At 42.7% G+C, this 15,202-nt stretch overlaps 1 protein-coding gene across 3 annotated transcripts in view; it reads right to left on the bottom strand.

The window, feature by feature from the left end:
- IL31RA (interleukin 31 receptor A) overlaps positions 1-15,202 on the bottom strand; it is a 79,531-nt gene that overhangs the window by 46,911 nt on the left and 17,418 nt on the right. For all 3 annotated transcript variants that reach the window (XM_038403840.2, XM_038403839.2, XM_043514787.1), the window contains exons 6-7: positions 14,025-14,188; positions 4,582-4,705 (exon numbers count right to left, since the gene is read on the bottom strand). In XM_038403840.2, the coding sequence (XP_038259768.1) occupies positions 4,582-4,705; positions 14,025-14,188 (288 nt within the window). The remainder of the gene's footprint in view (positions 1-4,581; positions 4,706-14,024; positions 14,189-15,202) is intronic.

Below are 15,202 nucleotides of genomic sequence, written 5' to 3'. Positions count from 1 at the left end.
AGAGGAACATGTCACTGCTTCCTGGGAGCTGCCTGAAGTAAGCGCCACCTGAATCTCTCACCCCAACTCTCACCTTCCTCCCACCTCCAAACTCCCTCCCAGAGCCTGCACCCTGCACTCCCTTCCACACCCCAAACCCCTGCCCCAGCCCCTTCCCCCATCCTGAACCCCTCATTCCTAGCCCCACACCCCAACCCACAGCCCCAGCCTCAGCCAAGAGCCCACACTCCAAATCTCTCAGCCCCACTCACAGCCTGGAGCCTGCACCCTCAGCCACAGCTCTCACCTCCTCCCACACCCCAACCCCAGCCCCAGCCCAGAGCCCCCTCTCACACTCCTCAGCCCCATTCCAGAGCCCTCACCCCCTCCTGCGTCCCAAGCCCCTGCCCCAGCAGAAGGGTGTGGGAGAGCAAGTGATGAAGGGGAGGTGGAGTGAGTGGGGGCAAGGCCTCAGAGAAGGGGCAGGGCAGGGGACGGGTCAAGGGTGTTCAGTTTTCTGCCTTTAGAAAGTTGGCAACCCTAAGTCCAGTAACAAGTGAGCTGGTGAAACATGCTCAGTCACTTTGTGGGGATGGTGCATGTGCAGTCTGGTCAGCAACAGGGGCTGTGCGGGGATGAAGCATACTTGGTGAGGATGGAATATTCAAAGATTTTAGCTGCTAACCTCTAACATGTGTATTGAGACTGTATAAACTGAGATTTTTCAAATTCTTATAATTTGGTCACATTTGGCAGTATTTCACAGGAACAGCAAAAAGTCACTTCCCTGACACTATCGTCATCCCTTCTGCCAAATTTTGAGTCCCTGCCCAAAGCGTGGGGACACTAGAGAATCTCAAAGAAAAGGTCATTAGAATTCTTTTAACATTGCAAAACAATTTATTTTTTCCTAACCTAGTTTTCAGAAAAGGCTGAAAGGTTTTCACTGAAATTTTTCATAAATAATAAAACAATAATAATTAGCCCAAGACAGACAATTAACAGAAAATTTCAGCCCAAATGGTTAAATTTTGCCAAAGTTAGGAGCAACTGAAAATAGGGTATTATGTAAAGTGTTGGGCAACCTTAACAACAGGTGTTCCTACCAATCCTGCTTATTATATGTTTTCATTAAAATTTTCAGGAAAAAAAAATCCCAAATCTATCAACACAAAAGCTGGATTTGATGTCAAAGCTGCAAATACAAGAGAAAGGGTGAAATGTCAGGACTGCTTAGAGAAAGCATATTATTAGATAAGAAATAATGATTGGTGTCCCTCTGTCTGAAATTAACAGCCTCAATAGCAGTATCCAGTGCTGGGGTGTGGGGGGCGGGAATTGGCCAACTAGCCAAAAAGAAAACTGAAAGGATGGGCTGGTCAGGATGCAGGGCTGGCTCTACGTTTTTTTGCCACCCCGAGCAGGCAAAAAAAATTAAAATAAATAAAACCTGATGAATACACCGCCGCTGGAGAGAACAGGAACATCAGAGGGAGCTGCCGCCAAATTGCCGCCGATGGCGAGACTTGAGCCAGAAGAGTCGCTGCTGAATTGCTGCCGCAGGAAACAACGGAGAGGAGCTGCCACTGAATTGATTGCCGCTGGGGCTGCTGCCTGAGTGCCGCCCAAGAACAGCCGGAGTGCCGCCCCTTCAGCAGCGCCGCCCCACGCACCAGCTTGCTTAGCTGGTGCTAGAGCTGGCCCTGCATATATGGCAAATGCCAGTGTTACCCAGGGTTTTCAGAACCCACAGCAGGGGCAACTGAACTATTTCACTCCAAGCGGTGTCAGGAATAAATCAATGGGAACACAGAGATTCCATCTGATAAAAGATTAAAGCAAGTAAGCGTGCTCTATCTAAAACTCCAGTTTATTAGATTCTAGTACACAGACAGAAGCAATAGGTTTAGAACATTCCAGCTATTTACCTAAACTCTGCAATGGTATTGAGTAATTAACAGCAGGTAAGCCAGGGCAGTTGCTTACCACCAGGGAGATAAGGTGTCAGGAAAAATGTCTCTCAAGATGGCTTTAGAGAATTGCTCCAAAGTACACTGTATTAGCTAATCTTTTAAAACTAACTTTTACAAAACACACAGGTCATAATGACCCCTACTAAGTCATTACTTTTTTAAACTTTCAATAAACATTTAATATCAGAGGAGCCGAGACTCAAGGTCTTCCAACCACCAAGATTTTCAGTCTCACTTCTTTACTTTTCTTTCCCCTCTTCCCATTCCGCTTAGCAGAAACTGCCAGTTAGTTTTGACCTTGCAACTAGAAGCCTGCTTTCCAATTAACCCTTAACTATGTGGGTATTCTATTTTCTTAATTCATGGTGGCTGAATGCATATAATATAGTTGCAATTGGCTTAATTATATTCTGGGGTACACACAACCCTCAAATCCAAGGTAACACCAGCAGAAGACTTTTGCTTCTTTTCCTGTCCATCTTCTGGTAGGAGGAATTATATCCACTACACCTGGGTTGGCAGAGAGGTACGCTAAAAACGTACCTAGTATTGACCAATAATTTTTTCCTTCTTTGTACTTACAGTAAGATCCCCCTGTTATTTGCTTAAATATGGCAGCTAATACTGAAGTTAGGCTTGTCAGCAATTTCCTGCAATTTTTTTTTCTGGTTTTAAGGACTCTATTTATTAACCTGAAATCCTATGTAATATAATGAGTGACATCCTGCCACATCCTTGGGAGACTGTATTGAACTAAGTTTAAGTATCTTTGGAGTACATTGTATTAAATGAATTGTGTATGTATTACTGTGGGCCAGGATTGTGTGCAACTTTTCTAGGGCGGAGATGTGATAGATGTGAGGCCTGCAAGTTTAAAAGCCAAGCAAAAATGGACTTTTGGGACAACAAGTGTTCAGTGGATTTCCTGGGGAATACTTAGAAAGAAGTTAATGCAAATTCCTAATCTCTGATTATTCAAAAAACCAGCCTTTTGGAGCTACACCCTGAGGAGATGGTGATTGGTTGCTGTTTGCTTGTTCATAGAGACTGGAAATTAAAGGCTGTAGCTGTATAAAGAATTGGCTGAGCTGCCCAGAGGTAAGACAACTACGAACTTATAACCATAGAGAAAACCCAGCTGTGGGTTTTGAAGGACTGACATCTACCAGAGCCTGAGGTAGGAGTTAGGGGTGACCTTTGGTAAGGTTTAGTATGCATACAGGTTATTTATTGTTTTTCATGTTTCCTCTGCAACACTTTCATCTTAAGAACAAACATGCTTGCTTTTATAGATTGGTTTAACTTATAACTGCGAGCAATACTCTGGAGAGATAGCAAAGTGCAGATGCTAACTTGTTAGGCTGTCTGGCTTGCTCAGGATATCATAGCTTAGGAAGGGAACTATGCAGCTTTAAAAATTGCCCAGTAAGGAGGGACTGAGATGAAGGTCTCTGTTCTAGAGAGGTGATGGCTAGAAGCCAGAAACCTAAAGCAGGTGTCCTTGATGGAACATGGAGGGGGAATAATGGTACAATTGTTCTGAAACTGTAAAATAACCTTTCTTCTATCAGTTGTTAAAAATGATCTCTAGTGGTTTTTCAGGTTTCTCTGCTAATTCTTTACACTTATATCATCCAACTCTGCTCTTTCATTAAATTTATCGAGGAACTGTTTCACTACTCTCTCATCAATCCTTTCAACAGAATTCTCCAGACACTCACTGTCAACTGCACTTCTCATTAAAAAAAAAATTATATATATAAGCTACTGTCAGTGTCTGTTGCTTCCATGTCCTCTAAAGTGGTTTCTTTACTTATTTAGTAGTGATCCTACCCATTCTTCTGTTTTTCTCTTAATCTCAAACTTTTTGATTACTAAAGATCACAATATTAACAGCATAAACTGACCTTTGCTACACCAATGCAATTATCACTGAAGCCAAAAGAAGTTATATGTGCATATCTGAAAGCAGAATTAAGTCTATTGTATTTAATTTTCCAACCATTTGTATTTATCTAATAAAATATTAAACATAGTTGTAGATTTACCAAAGCAAATATAAAACGGACTACTAGGAGATTTATATTTGTACTGCATTTATCCTTGATGCCAGCAGTTTTGTTCTTTCATCATTCTACTCAAATCTGCATTTACATTGGATATGTTGATGTTCATTTCTCAGCAACCTCAATTCGAGTTTGAACAGATAGGGTTAGGGCATGGAAATATATTGCATACTGAATACAAGCAAACTGGTAATAATAAAGAAACGCATAAACACATATGAAAGACTGCAGAGGAACAATAGGCAGCACTGTTTCATTAGCTGTGCAAAGTGCTAAGAACTAGATAGTTTTGAATTCCAAATTTAGCTTTGCCATTGATTCAATGTATGCTCTTGTCAATCCATTTTACCCTTCTATATGTTTCCCTATTTTAGGATAGGATAATACTTGCCAATCTACCTCCCGGGGTGTGTTGAGGGTTAATTAGTTAATGTTTTACAGCAGTGTGAAAATGTAAAGTGTATATTAATGCCAAGTACTGTTACTGCAAATTAAATATGTACAGTTAGTTTAGACTTCAATCATTCCAAAACTTTCTTATGAGAAAGGTATTAGATACTTACTGAATATTAACCTGAGCGTATTTTGTTTTTTTAAGATAGGTAACTTTTCTTGCAGTCCATCTGTGAACACAACAGCCGTCATAAAAATAAATGCAGGTAATATTTTTTGTCTTGTCTGCAGAGACTGTAAAATGAAATAAAAACAAGAATTCATCTTCAGGAAAATAGCATGTTGTTATAGTACATTTAATTTTTTCTTTTAGTACTTCTAGTCTTCTGTAGATAACTTTTCTTGTCTTAAACTAATGGATTTCCTTCTTTAGTTGAACCAGCAGAACATTTACTGAGGAAAACTCTTAGTTATGTGGCAAATGAAAACTATCAAGATAAAAAATGATCTCTGCCCAAACCTGGTATAACCAATGATGCAATGTAAACTGCATCTGCTCTGCATCTAACTTCAGTCTAAAGTATTAAACAAACAAGCTCAATTTCAGATTTGGATATTGTCATGTAGCCAGTTCTCCAGTAGTGGGGAAGAAAAAAAACCGGTTATTCACCTTCTCATAACTGTTGTTCTTTGAGATGTGTTGCTCATATCCATTCCAATTAGGTGCGTGCGTGCCACTTACATAGTCGTTGGAAAGTTTTTCCCATAGCAGCACCTGTCGGGTCAGCTGTGGAGCCCCCTGGAGTGGTGCCTTCATGGCACTCAATATATAACCCTGCCTACCTGGTGCCTCTTCAGTTCCTTCTTGCCGGTTACTCCGACAGAGGGGAAGGCGAGCGGGTTTGGAATGGATATGAGCAACATATCTCGAAGAACAATAGTTACGAGAAGGTGAGTAACCGTTTTTCTTCTTTGAATGATTGCTCATATCAATTCCAATTAGGTGACTTCCAAGCCTTACCTAGGCCGTGAGGTCAGAGTTATGGAATCATTGATTGGAGCACAGCTCTGCCAAAAGCTGCATTATCTCTGGCGTGTTGGACGATGGCGTAATGAGAGGTGAATGTACATACCGAGGACCAAGTTGCTGACCTGCAGATTTCTTGTATCAGGACCTAGGCCAGGAACGCCGCTGATGAGACCTGAGCACTCATGAAGTGTGCCATAAGAGACGGGGCTGGTATTTTGGCCAGCTCATAAAACATGTGGATGCATGCTGTGATCCAGGAGGATATTTTTTGAGATGAGACCGGGAGTCCTTTCATCTGGTCTGCCACCGCTATGAACAACTGGTTCGACTTAGTCACTGGATGGCTTAGTGTACTCGATTTAAAAAGTTCGTGCTCACTGAACATCCAGGGAGTGCAGCCTCTGATCACGGCTACTGGCATGAGGCTTAAAATAAAATACAGGCAGGAAAATGTCCTGACTAGCGTGGAAGTGTGACACAACCTTAAGAAGAAAGACTGGATGAGGTCTGAGTTGCACCTTATCCCTGCACGTAGAAAACCATATAAGGTGGGTCTGAGGTAAGGGCCTTTAACTCAGACACACTCCTTGCTGATGTAATGGTGACCAGAAAGGCTACCTTCCATGACAGATAGAAAAGGGAGCAAGTCGCCAGTGCTTCAAATAGGGGCCCCCATTAGCCTGGAGATGACCAGGTTAAAGTCCCACACAGGGACAGGCTGTATGATCTCGGGATGTAGGCATTCCAGACCCTTGAGGAAATGACCAACCACAGGGTTGGTGAAGATGGAGCATCTAGATGCTCCCAGGTGGAAGGCCAAGATACAGCAAGGTGTACCTTTATGGAGGACGCTGTCAGGCCTTGCTGTTTCAGGTGCCTGACAAGGGGGTGTACAACGCTGGTCACACCAAGTAGTAAATCTCTTCCACTTTGCCAGATATGTGGCTCTAGTGGAGGGCTTCCTACTGCTGAGTGGGACCTCCCTTACTTGTTCCGAGCACAGAAGCTCCATGGGGTTCAGCCATGAATCTTCCAAGCCATGAGGTGGAGGGACTGCAGGTCAGGGTGATGAAGGTGACCGTGGTCCTGAGCAATCAAGTCAGGGAGGAGAGGCAACATGACTGGGGCATCCACTGACAGTTCCAGGAGTGTGGTGTACCAATGTGGTCGAGGCCACACTGGTGCTACCAGAATTATCTCTGTCCCTGCAGACCTTGAGTAGGACCTTGTGAGAGGGAACGGGGGAAAACACGTAAAGCAGATGACCTCCCCGGGGTAGCAGGACTGCGTCCGTGATTGAGCCAGGGCTGTGTTTCTGGAAGGAGCAGAACATTGGGCACTTTCTGTTGCTCCAGGTGGCAAACAGATCAACCTGTGGAAACCCCCACCGGAGGCTTGGCTCAAAGGACCGGGGACTGTGGTTCCATCATGGCGATAAGGTCTCTCACGGCCTCAAATGTGCCTGGGCTGGGTGGCAATTCCACCTCCTCAATTACCTGGCTCGGGGAGTCCAACGGCACTGGACTCAACGGTCCCTCTTGCAGGGCCGAAGTCAACAGTGCCAGCTCCAAAGTCTTTGGCCCTGGGTGCGCCTCTCTAGGACGTGTTCCATTGGCCAGCTCCAAAGGGATGGAGTCTCTGAGTCGGAGATCCACTCCTCCCCTGCTGCCAGTGCTGCTTCTGTGTCAGGGAATGGGATCCCTCCGGTTTCGATCCTGGGGAGCGGTGGTGCCGCGGGTCTCTGCCAGAGTCCTTCCATGGTGCCTTGTCTACCACTGCCGCCAGGGCACTGCGCACTGATGAGCTCGGTGCTGGGTCTTGCCACACCGATGTAGGTTGCAGTCTGAGTGCCACCTCCGTAAGGAGCTGCTTGAGGCAAAAAAGTCTCACTCCTTTTTTGTTCTGGGGGGAAACCCTTTACAAATCCTGCATTTGTCCGCTTGATGTGCTTCCCCCAGACACTTTAAGCACGTGTTGTGGGGGTTGCCTGTTGGCATGGGCTTGTTGCAGAACTTACATGCCTAAATCCCAGGGGCTTAAGCCCTGGGAGTCCCCCAAGGAAAAAGCAGTTGGGGTGGAGGGTTGGGACGTGCAGGGCTGCGGCGGCCAGAGAAAGAAGTGACTTTCCCCAGCCCCAGGGCTGCGGCTGCCGGGGAGAGACCCCCCCCTCCTCCCAGCCTCTGTTTGGGGACTGCTCCAGTGGGGGAGAGAGGGCATATCCATCGCATTAGAAAGGTAAGACTACTGATATTAAAATATGAGTTGTGTGCTATTATCTGTAGAACAAAAAATGTTTATTATTATAAAGATTATTTTATATAGTGCTTTTATCCAAAGCACTTTATAATAGTTAGCTAATGGTACAAACAACATTTGGAAAGGTCATTAAGTGGTCCACCGAGACCTCAGCAATTTTCAAGTGGTCCGTGAAAAAAAAAAGTCTGAGAATCACTCAAGATTAAAGAGCCCATTATCAAATTTATTTTATTAGATTAAAGAGCCCATTATCAAATTTATTGTTCCCCATGTAGGTACTTATAGACTGTAAGCAAATCCCATTCATCTTTTCTTTGTTAAACTAAGCAGATTGAGTGCCCGCAGTCTTTCACTAATAAGGCATGTTTTTTAATCCTTTAATTGTTCTTATGACTCTTTTCTGAACCTTCTCCAGTTTATCAACATCCTTCTTGAATTGTGGACAACAGAACTAGAAATTGTATTCCAGAAACAATCACTCCAGTGCCAAATCCAGAGATAATATAACCTCCCTACTCCTACTTGAGATTCCCGTTTACACATCCAAGGATTATATTAGCCCTTTTGGCCACAAAGTTGCACTCAGAGCTCACGTTCAGCTGATGCCAAATCTTTTTCAGATCACTACTTCCCAGGTTAGATTTCCCCATCCTGCAAGCATGGACTGGATCCTTTGTTCCTAGATGTAGGACTTTATATTTGGCTGTATTAAAAGCCATATTGTTTGCATGCACACAATTACCAAGCAAACCAAATTCCTCTCTATCAGTGACCTGTTTGGAGGCTGCTATTTCTGCAACTCTCTTTGAAACACTAGTAAGTTTGTTGACAGACATTTCATATTAAATTAAATAGTAAAAACACTCCAATTGCCCAACAGTCACAGGTTTTATTGAATGTATGTAGCCATCCCAAAACTGATCTGGACATCAGGAAGTTGGTTTCAGAAAAGTAGTTCCAGTCTTAAATAGCACATTTTATCTTGGGATGGTCTTTAAAAAGATGGTGGGCAGATTTTCAGAGGTAGTGGGAACCAACAGCTCCCACTGATAGTCAGGATATGCATACACTTATAATACACATTATTCTATGAACAAAATATAACTGCACATAAAATTGCCCTGTCAAAACACAATGGTTATGGATTACTTTTAACAAACAACAATTAATACATAGACACAGTATTTGCAAGAAGTGCCTTACTGACAGGTTTCAGAGTAGCAGCCGTGTTAGTCTGTATTCGCAAAAAGAAAAGGAGTACTTGTGGCACCTTAGAGACTAACAAATTTATTAGAGCATAAGCTTCCGTGAGCTACAGCTCACTTCATCGGATGCATTTGGTGGAAAAAACAGAGGAGAGATTTATATACACACACACACAGAGAACATGAAACAATGGGTTTATCATACACACTGTAAGGAGAGTGATCACTTAAGATAAGCCATCACCAGCAGCAGGGGGGGGGGGAAGGAGGAAAACCTTTCATGGTGACAAGCAAGGTAGGCTAATTCCAGCAGTTAACAAGAATATCAGAGGAACAGTGGGGGAAGGGGGGGTTGGGAGGGAGAAATACCATGGGGAAATAGTTTTACTTTGTGTAATGACTCATCCATTCCCAGTCTCTATTCAAGCCTAAGTTAATTGTATCCAGTTTGCAAATTAATTCCAATTCAGCAGTCTCTCGTTGGAGTCTGTTTTTAAAGCTTTTTTGTTGAAGTATAGCCACTCTTAGGTCTGTGATCGAGTGACCAGAGAGATTGAAGTGTTCTCCAACTGGTTTTTGAATGTTATAATTCTTGACGTCTGATTTGTGTCCATTCATTCTTTTACGTAGAGACTGTCCAGTTTGGCCAATATACATGGCAGAGGGGCATTGCTGGCACATGATGGCATATATCACATTGGTAGATGCGCAGGTGAACGAGCCTCTGATAGTGTGGCTGATGTGATTAGGCCCTATGATGGTATCCCCTGAATAGATATGTGGACAGAGTTGGCAACGGGCTTTGTTGCAAGGATAGGTTCCTGGGTTAGTGGTTCTGCTGTGTGGTGTGTGGTTGCTGGTGAGTATTTGCTTCAGATTGGGGGGCTGTCTGTAAGCAAGGACTGGTCTGTCTCCCAAGATCTGTGAGAGTGATGGGTCGTCCTTCAACGCATCATCAAGGATCTACAACCTATCCTGGAGAGGTTTTAGTTGGGGGCTAAAGGTGATGGCTAGTGGCGTTCTGTTGTTTTCTTTGTTGGGCCTGTCCTGTAGTAGGTGACTTCAGGGTACTCTTCTGGCTCTGTCAATCTGTTTCTTCACTTCAGCAGGTGGGTATTGTAGTTGTAGGAATGCATGATAGAGATCTTGTAGGTGTTTGTCTCTGTCTGAGGGGTTGGAGCAAATGCGGTTATATCGTAGCGCTTGGCTGTAGACAATGGATCGAGTGGTATGATCTGGATGAAAGCTAGAGGCATGTAGGTAGGAATAGCGGTCAGTAGGTTTCCGATATAGGGTGGTGTTTATGTGACCATCGCTTATTAGCACCGTAGTGTCCAGGAAGTGGATCTCTTGTGTGGACTGGTCCAGGCTGAGGTTGATGGTGGGATGGAAATTGTTGAAATCATGCTGGAATTCCTCAAGAGCTTCTTTTCCATGGGTCCAGATGATGAAGATGTCATCAATGTAGTGCAAGTAGAGTAGGGGCATTAGGGGACGAGAGCTGAGGAAGCGTTGTTCTAAGTCAGTCTTAAAAATGTTGGCATGCTGTGGGGCCATGCGGGTACCCATCGCAGTGCCGCTGATTTGAAGGTATACATTGTCACCAAATGTGAAATAGTTATGGGTCAGGACAAAGTCACAAAGTTCAGCCACCAGGTTAGCCGTGACAGTATCGGGGATACTGTTCCTGACGGCTTGTAGTCCATCTTTGTGTGGAATGTTGGTGTAGAGGGCTTCTACATCCATAGTGGCTAGGATGGTGTTTTTAGGAAGATCACCAATGGATTGTAGTTTCCTCAGGAAGTCAGTGGTGTCTCGAAGATAGCTGGGAGTGCTGGTAACGAAGGGCCTGAGGAGGGAGTCTACATAGCCAGACAATCCTGCTGTCAGGGTGCCAATGCCTGAGATGATGGGGCGTCCAGGATTTCCAGGTTTATGGATCTTGGGTAGCAGATAGAATACCCCAGGTCGGGGCTCCAGGGGTGTGTCTGTGCGGATTTGTTCTTGTGCTTTTTCAGGGAGTTTCTTGAGCAAATGCTGTAGTTTCTTTTGGTAACTCTCAGTGGGATCAGAGGGTAATGGCTTGTAGAAAGTGGTGTTGGAGAGCTGCCTAGTAGCCTCTTGTTCATACTCCGACCTATTCATGATGACGACAGCACCTCCTTTGTCAGCTTTTTTGATTATGATGTCAGAGTTATTTCTGAGGCTGTGCATGGCACTGTGTTCTGCATGGCTGAGGTTATGGGGTAAGCGATGCTGCTTTTCCACAATTTCAGCTCGTGCACGTCGGCGGAAGCAGTCTATGTAGAAATCCAGGCTGCTGTTTCGACTTTCAGGAGGAGTCCACCTAGAATCCTTCTTTTTGTAGTATTGGCAGGAAGGTCTCTGTGGGTTAGTATGTTGGTCAGAGGTGTGTTGGAAATATTTCTTGAGTCTGAGACGTCGAAAATAGGATTCTAGGTCACCACAGAACTGTATCATGTTCGTGGGGGTGGAGGGGCAAAAGGAGAGGCCCCGAGATAGGACAGATTCTTCTGCTGGGCTAAGAGTATAGTTGGATAGATTAACAATATTGTTGGATGGGTTACGGGAACCATTGTTGTGGCCCCTTGTGGCATATAGTAGTTTAGATAGCTTAGTGTCCTTTTTCTTTTGTAGAGAAGCAAAGTGTGTTTTGTAAATGGCTTGTCTAGTTTTTGTAAAGTCCAGCCACGAGGAAGTTTGTGTGGAAGGTTGGTTCTTTATGAGTGTATCCAGTTTTGAGAGCTCATTCTTAATCTTTCCCTGTTTGCTGTAGAGGATGTTGATCAGGTGGTTCCGCAGTTTCTTTGAGAGTGTGTGGCACAAGCTGTCAGCATAGTCTGTGTGGTATGTAGATTGTAATGGATTACGGTGCTAATAAGCGATGGTCACATAAACACCACCCTATATCGGAAACCTACTGACCGCTATTCCTACCTACATGCCTCTAGCTTTCATCCAGATCATACCACTCAATCCATTGTCTACAGCCAAGCGCTACGATATAACCGCATTTGCTCCAACCCCTCAGACAGAGACAAACACCTACAAGATCTCTATCATGCATTCCTACAACTACAATACCCACCTGCTGAAGTGAAGAAACAGATTGACAGAGCCAGAAGAGTACCCAGAAGTCACCTACTACAGGACAGGCCCAACAAAGAAAACAACACAACGCCACTAGCCATCACCTTTAGCCCCCAACTAAAACCTCTCCAGGATAGGTTGTAGATCCTTGATGATGCGTTGAAGGACGACCCATCACTCTCACAGATCTTGGGAGACAGACCAGTCCTTGCTTACAGACAGCCCCCCAATCTGAAGCAAATACTCACCAGCAACCACACACCACACAGCAGAACCACTAACCCAGGAACCAATCCTTGCAACAAAGCCCGTTGCCAACTCTGTCCACATATCTATTCAGGGGATACCATCATAGGGCCTAATCACATCAGCCACACTATCAGAGGCTCGTTCACCTGCGCATCTATCAATGTGATATATGCCATCATGTGCCAGCAATGCCCCTCTGCCATGTACATTGGCCAAACTGGACAGTCTCTACGTAAAAGAATGAATGGACACAAATCAGACGTCAAGAATTATAACATTCAAAAACCAGTTGGAGAACACTTCAATCTCTCTGGTCACTCGATCACAGACCTAAGAGTGGCTATACTTCAACAAAAAAGCTTTAAAAACAGACTCCAACGAGAGACTGCTGAATTGGAATTAATTTGCAAACTGGATACAATTAACTTAGGCTTGAATAGAGACTGGGAATGGATGAGTCATTACACAAAGTAAAACTATTTCCCCATGGTATTTCTCCCTCCCACCCCACCCCCCACTGTTCCTCTGATATTCTTGTTAACTGCTGGAATTAGCCTACCTTGCTTGTCACCATGAAAGGTTTTCCTCCTTTCCCCCCCCCTGCTGCTGGTGATGGCTTATCTTAAGTGATCACTCTCCTTACAGTGTGTATGATAAACCCATTGTTTCATGTTCTCTGTGTGTGTGTGTATATAAATCTCTCCTCTGTTTTTTCCACCAAATGCATCCGATGAAGTGAGCTGTAGCTCACGAAAGCTTATGCTCTAATAAATTTGTTAGTCTCTAAGGTGCCACAAGTACTCCTTTTCTTTTTGCCTTACTGAGTATTTCTCATTAGAGCTCAGCGGAGGATGGATTTTCCATTTCACGTAAGATTTTGAGATTTTAAAGTTTGGCTTCATTCTGAATTGGAAAATTTCAAAATTATTTGCAAAAGAAAATTCTGGAAATAAAAATAATTTCAGATTGACTTAAATGTTTCATTTTGACAAAAATTAATTGTTTTGATTTTTATATAACAATACAAAATTTAAAAAAATTCAAAACAAAGTTATTTCAAAATGAAAAACCAAATTTTTTTCTGCCAAAAATGTTGAAATGTGATGTTTCAATATTGTCAGAACTTTTTCTCATTTTTCTTCATCACCAAATATTGGCAAAATAGATTTTGCAAAGTATTTCAACCAAATTACATATTCCAACAGAAAATGGTTCAAAGTTTTTTCAACCACCTCTATTCTTATCTTATCCTGTGTGGGTTCCTTTTAACTGTAACCTTAATTGTGAATTTCCTGCAACCTTAACTGTGAATTTTCTGGATCAGTAATACTTGGTTTCGGGTTAACAACAACATCCCAAAAAGAAAAGGAGTACTTGTGGCACCTTAGAGACTAACAAATTTATTTGAATATAAGCTTTCGTGAGCTACAGCTCACTTCATCAGATGCATTCGGTGGAAAATGCATCTGATGAAGTGAGCTGTAGCTCACAAAAGCTTATGCTCAAATAAATTTGTTAGTCTCTAAGGTGCCACAAGTACTCTTTTGCTTTTTGCGAATACAGACTAACACGGCTGCTACTCTGAAACAACATCCCAGTAATTTTTGTTTTTTTGCCCTTAAGGAGCTTATCAAATATGTACTCTCAACACTGGCTCCATCTTAATGTACTTTTTGTCTAGGAATATCCAGGAAATGAAGTTATTAGTAACTTAATGAATCTACTCTATGGTCATCAACTATTGATATGTACATCAAATTACCTGATTTTATATCTTGCATAGAGTGAAAATCCATTTGGTCTTCAACTAAAGCATCTTCCTCTCTCACATTAATGTAGTTTCGATCCGTGAATGGATAAAATAAATAGCATACACTTTGATTTGTTTGGCAAATACCATCATAATCTGTCGCCATAAAAATGGGTCTATTACCAAAAAAAAAGAGCAGAAAGAGGAAAACACTTAAAATCATTCTAAAATACAGAAAAAAAATACTTAGAGGCCATCTTCAACAACTCTTCATTAAAATTCATTTTGCATCAAGTGTATATTTTTTCTCTAGATAATTTATCTTGACAGCCACAATAAGAAACATTTTATAAAAGTACCTTTCTAATTCTTCTGCAGAATTTATTGCAGAAGCTAATGGATTACTTTACCAAAGAAGTTTTTCCATTTGTTCTGTTGTGTGTCTTCTGTATATCTATATTTTCTAAAAGACACTAGGTTTTTCATTATTTAAAGCATGTTAATAATCTGCATGTTCAATACCCTCAGTCCTAACCTACTCATAATTCATAACCACATACTGTTTTAGGAGGCTTATTAGAAGACCAATTAAAATTACTTAATTACTGGACTAGACTAGACCAGGATATCAAGACGCATTTTAGACATAGAATCATAGAAATGTAGGGCTGGAAGGGGTCCCAAAACATCACTTACTCCAGTCCCCTACATTGTAGCAGGACCAAGTATACCGAGGCCACCCCTGATAACTGTTTGTCTAACCTGTTCTTAAAAGCCTCTAATGACAGGGCTTCCACAACCTCCTTTGAAAGCTTATTCCAGTTCATAACTGTTTTTCCTAATATCGAACCAAAATCTCCCTTGCTACAGATTAAATTGATGACTTCTTATCCTATCTTCAGCGGACATGGAGAACTACTGATCACCATCCTCTTTATAACAGCTCTTACCATATTTGAAGCCTGTTCTCAGGTGTCCCCTCAGTCTTCTTGTCTCACAACTAAACAAACCCAGGTTTTTTTTTTAACTTTTCTTGATAGGTCAGGGTTTCTAAATCTTTTCTCATTTTTGTTGCTTTTCTCTGGATTCTCTCCAACTTGTCCATATCGTTCTTAAAGTGTGGGACCCAACACTGGATACAATACCAATTACAGCAAGACAATTATCTCCCATATCTTAGGGCTGGTCTG

The sequence above is a fragment of the Dermochelys coriacea genome, chromosome 5, assembly GCF_009764565.3.
Source record: "Dermochelys coriacea isolate rDerCor1 chromosome 5, rDerCor1.pri.v4, whole genome shotgun sequence".
Classification (NCBI taxonomy): Eukaryota; Metazoa; Chordata; order Testudines; family Dermochelyidae; genus Dermochelys; species Dermochelys coriacea.
Note: the sequence above shows the minus strand (reverse complement) of the source record. Positions and strands in the feature narration are given on the sequence as shown.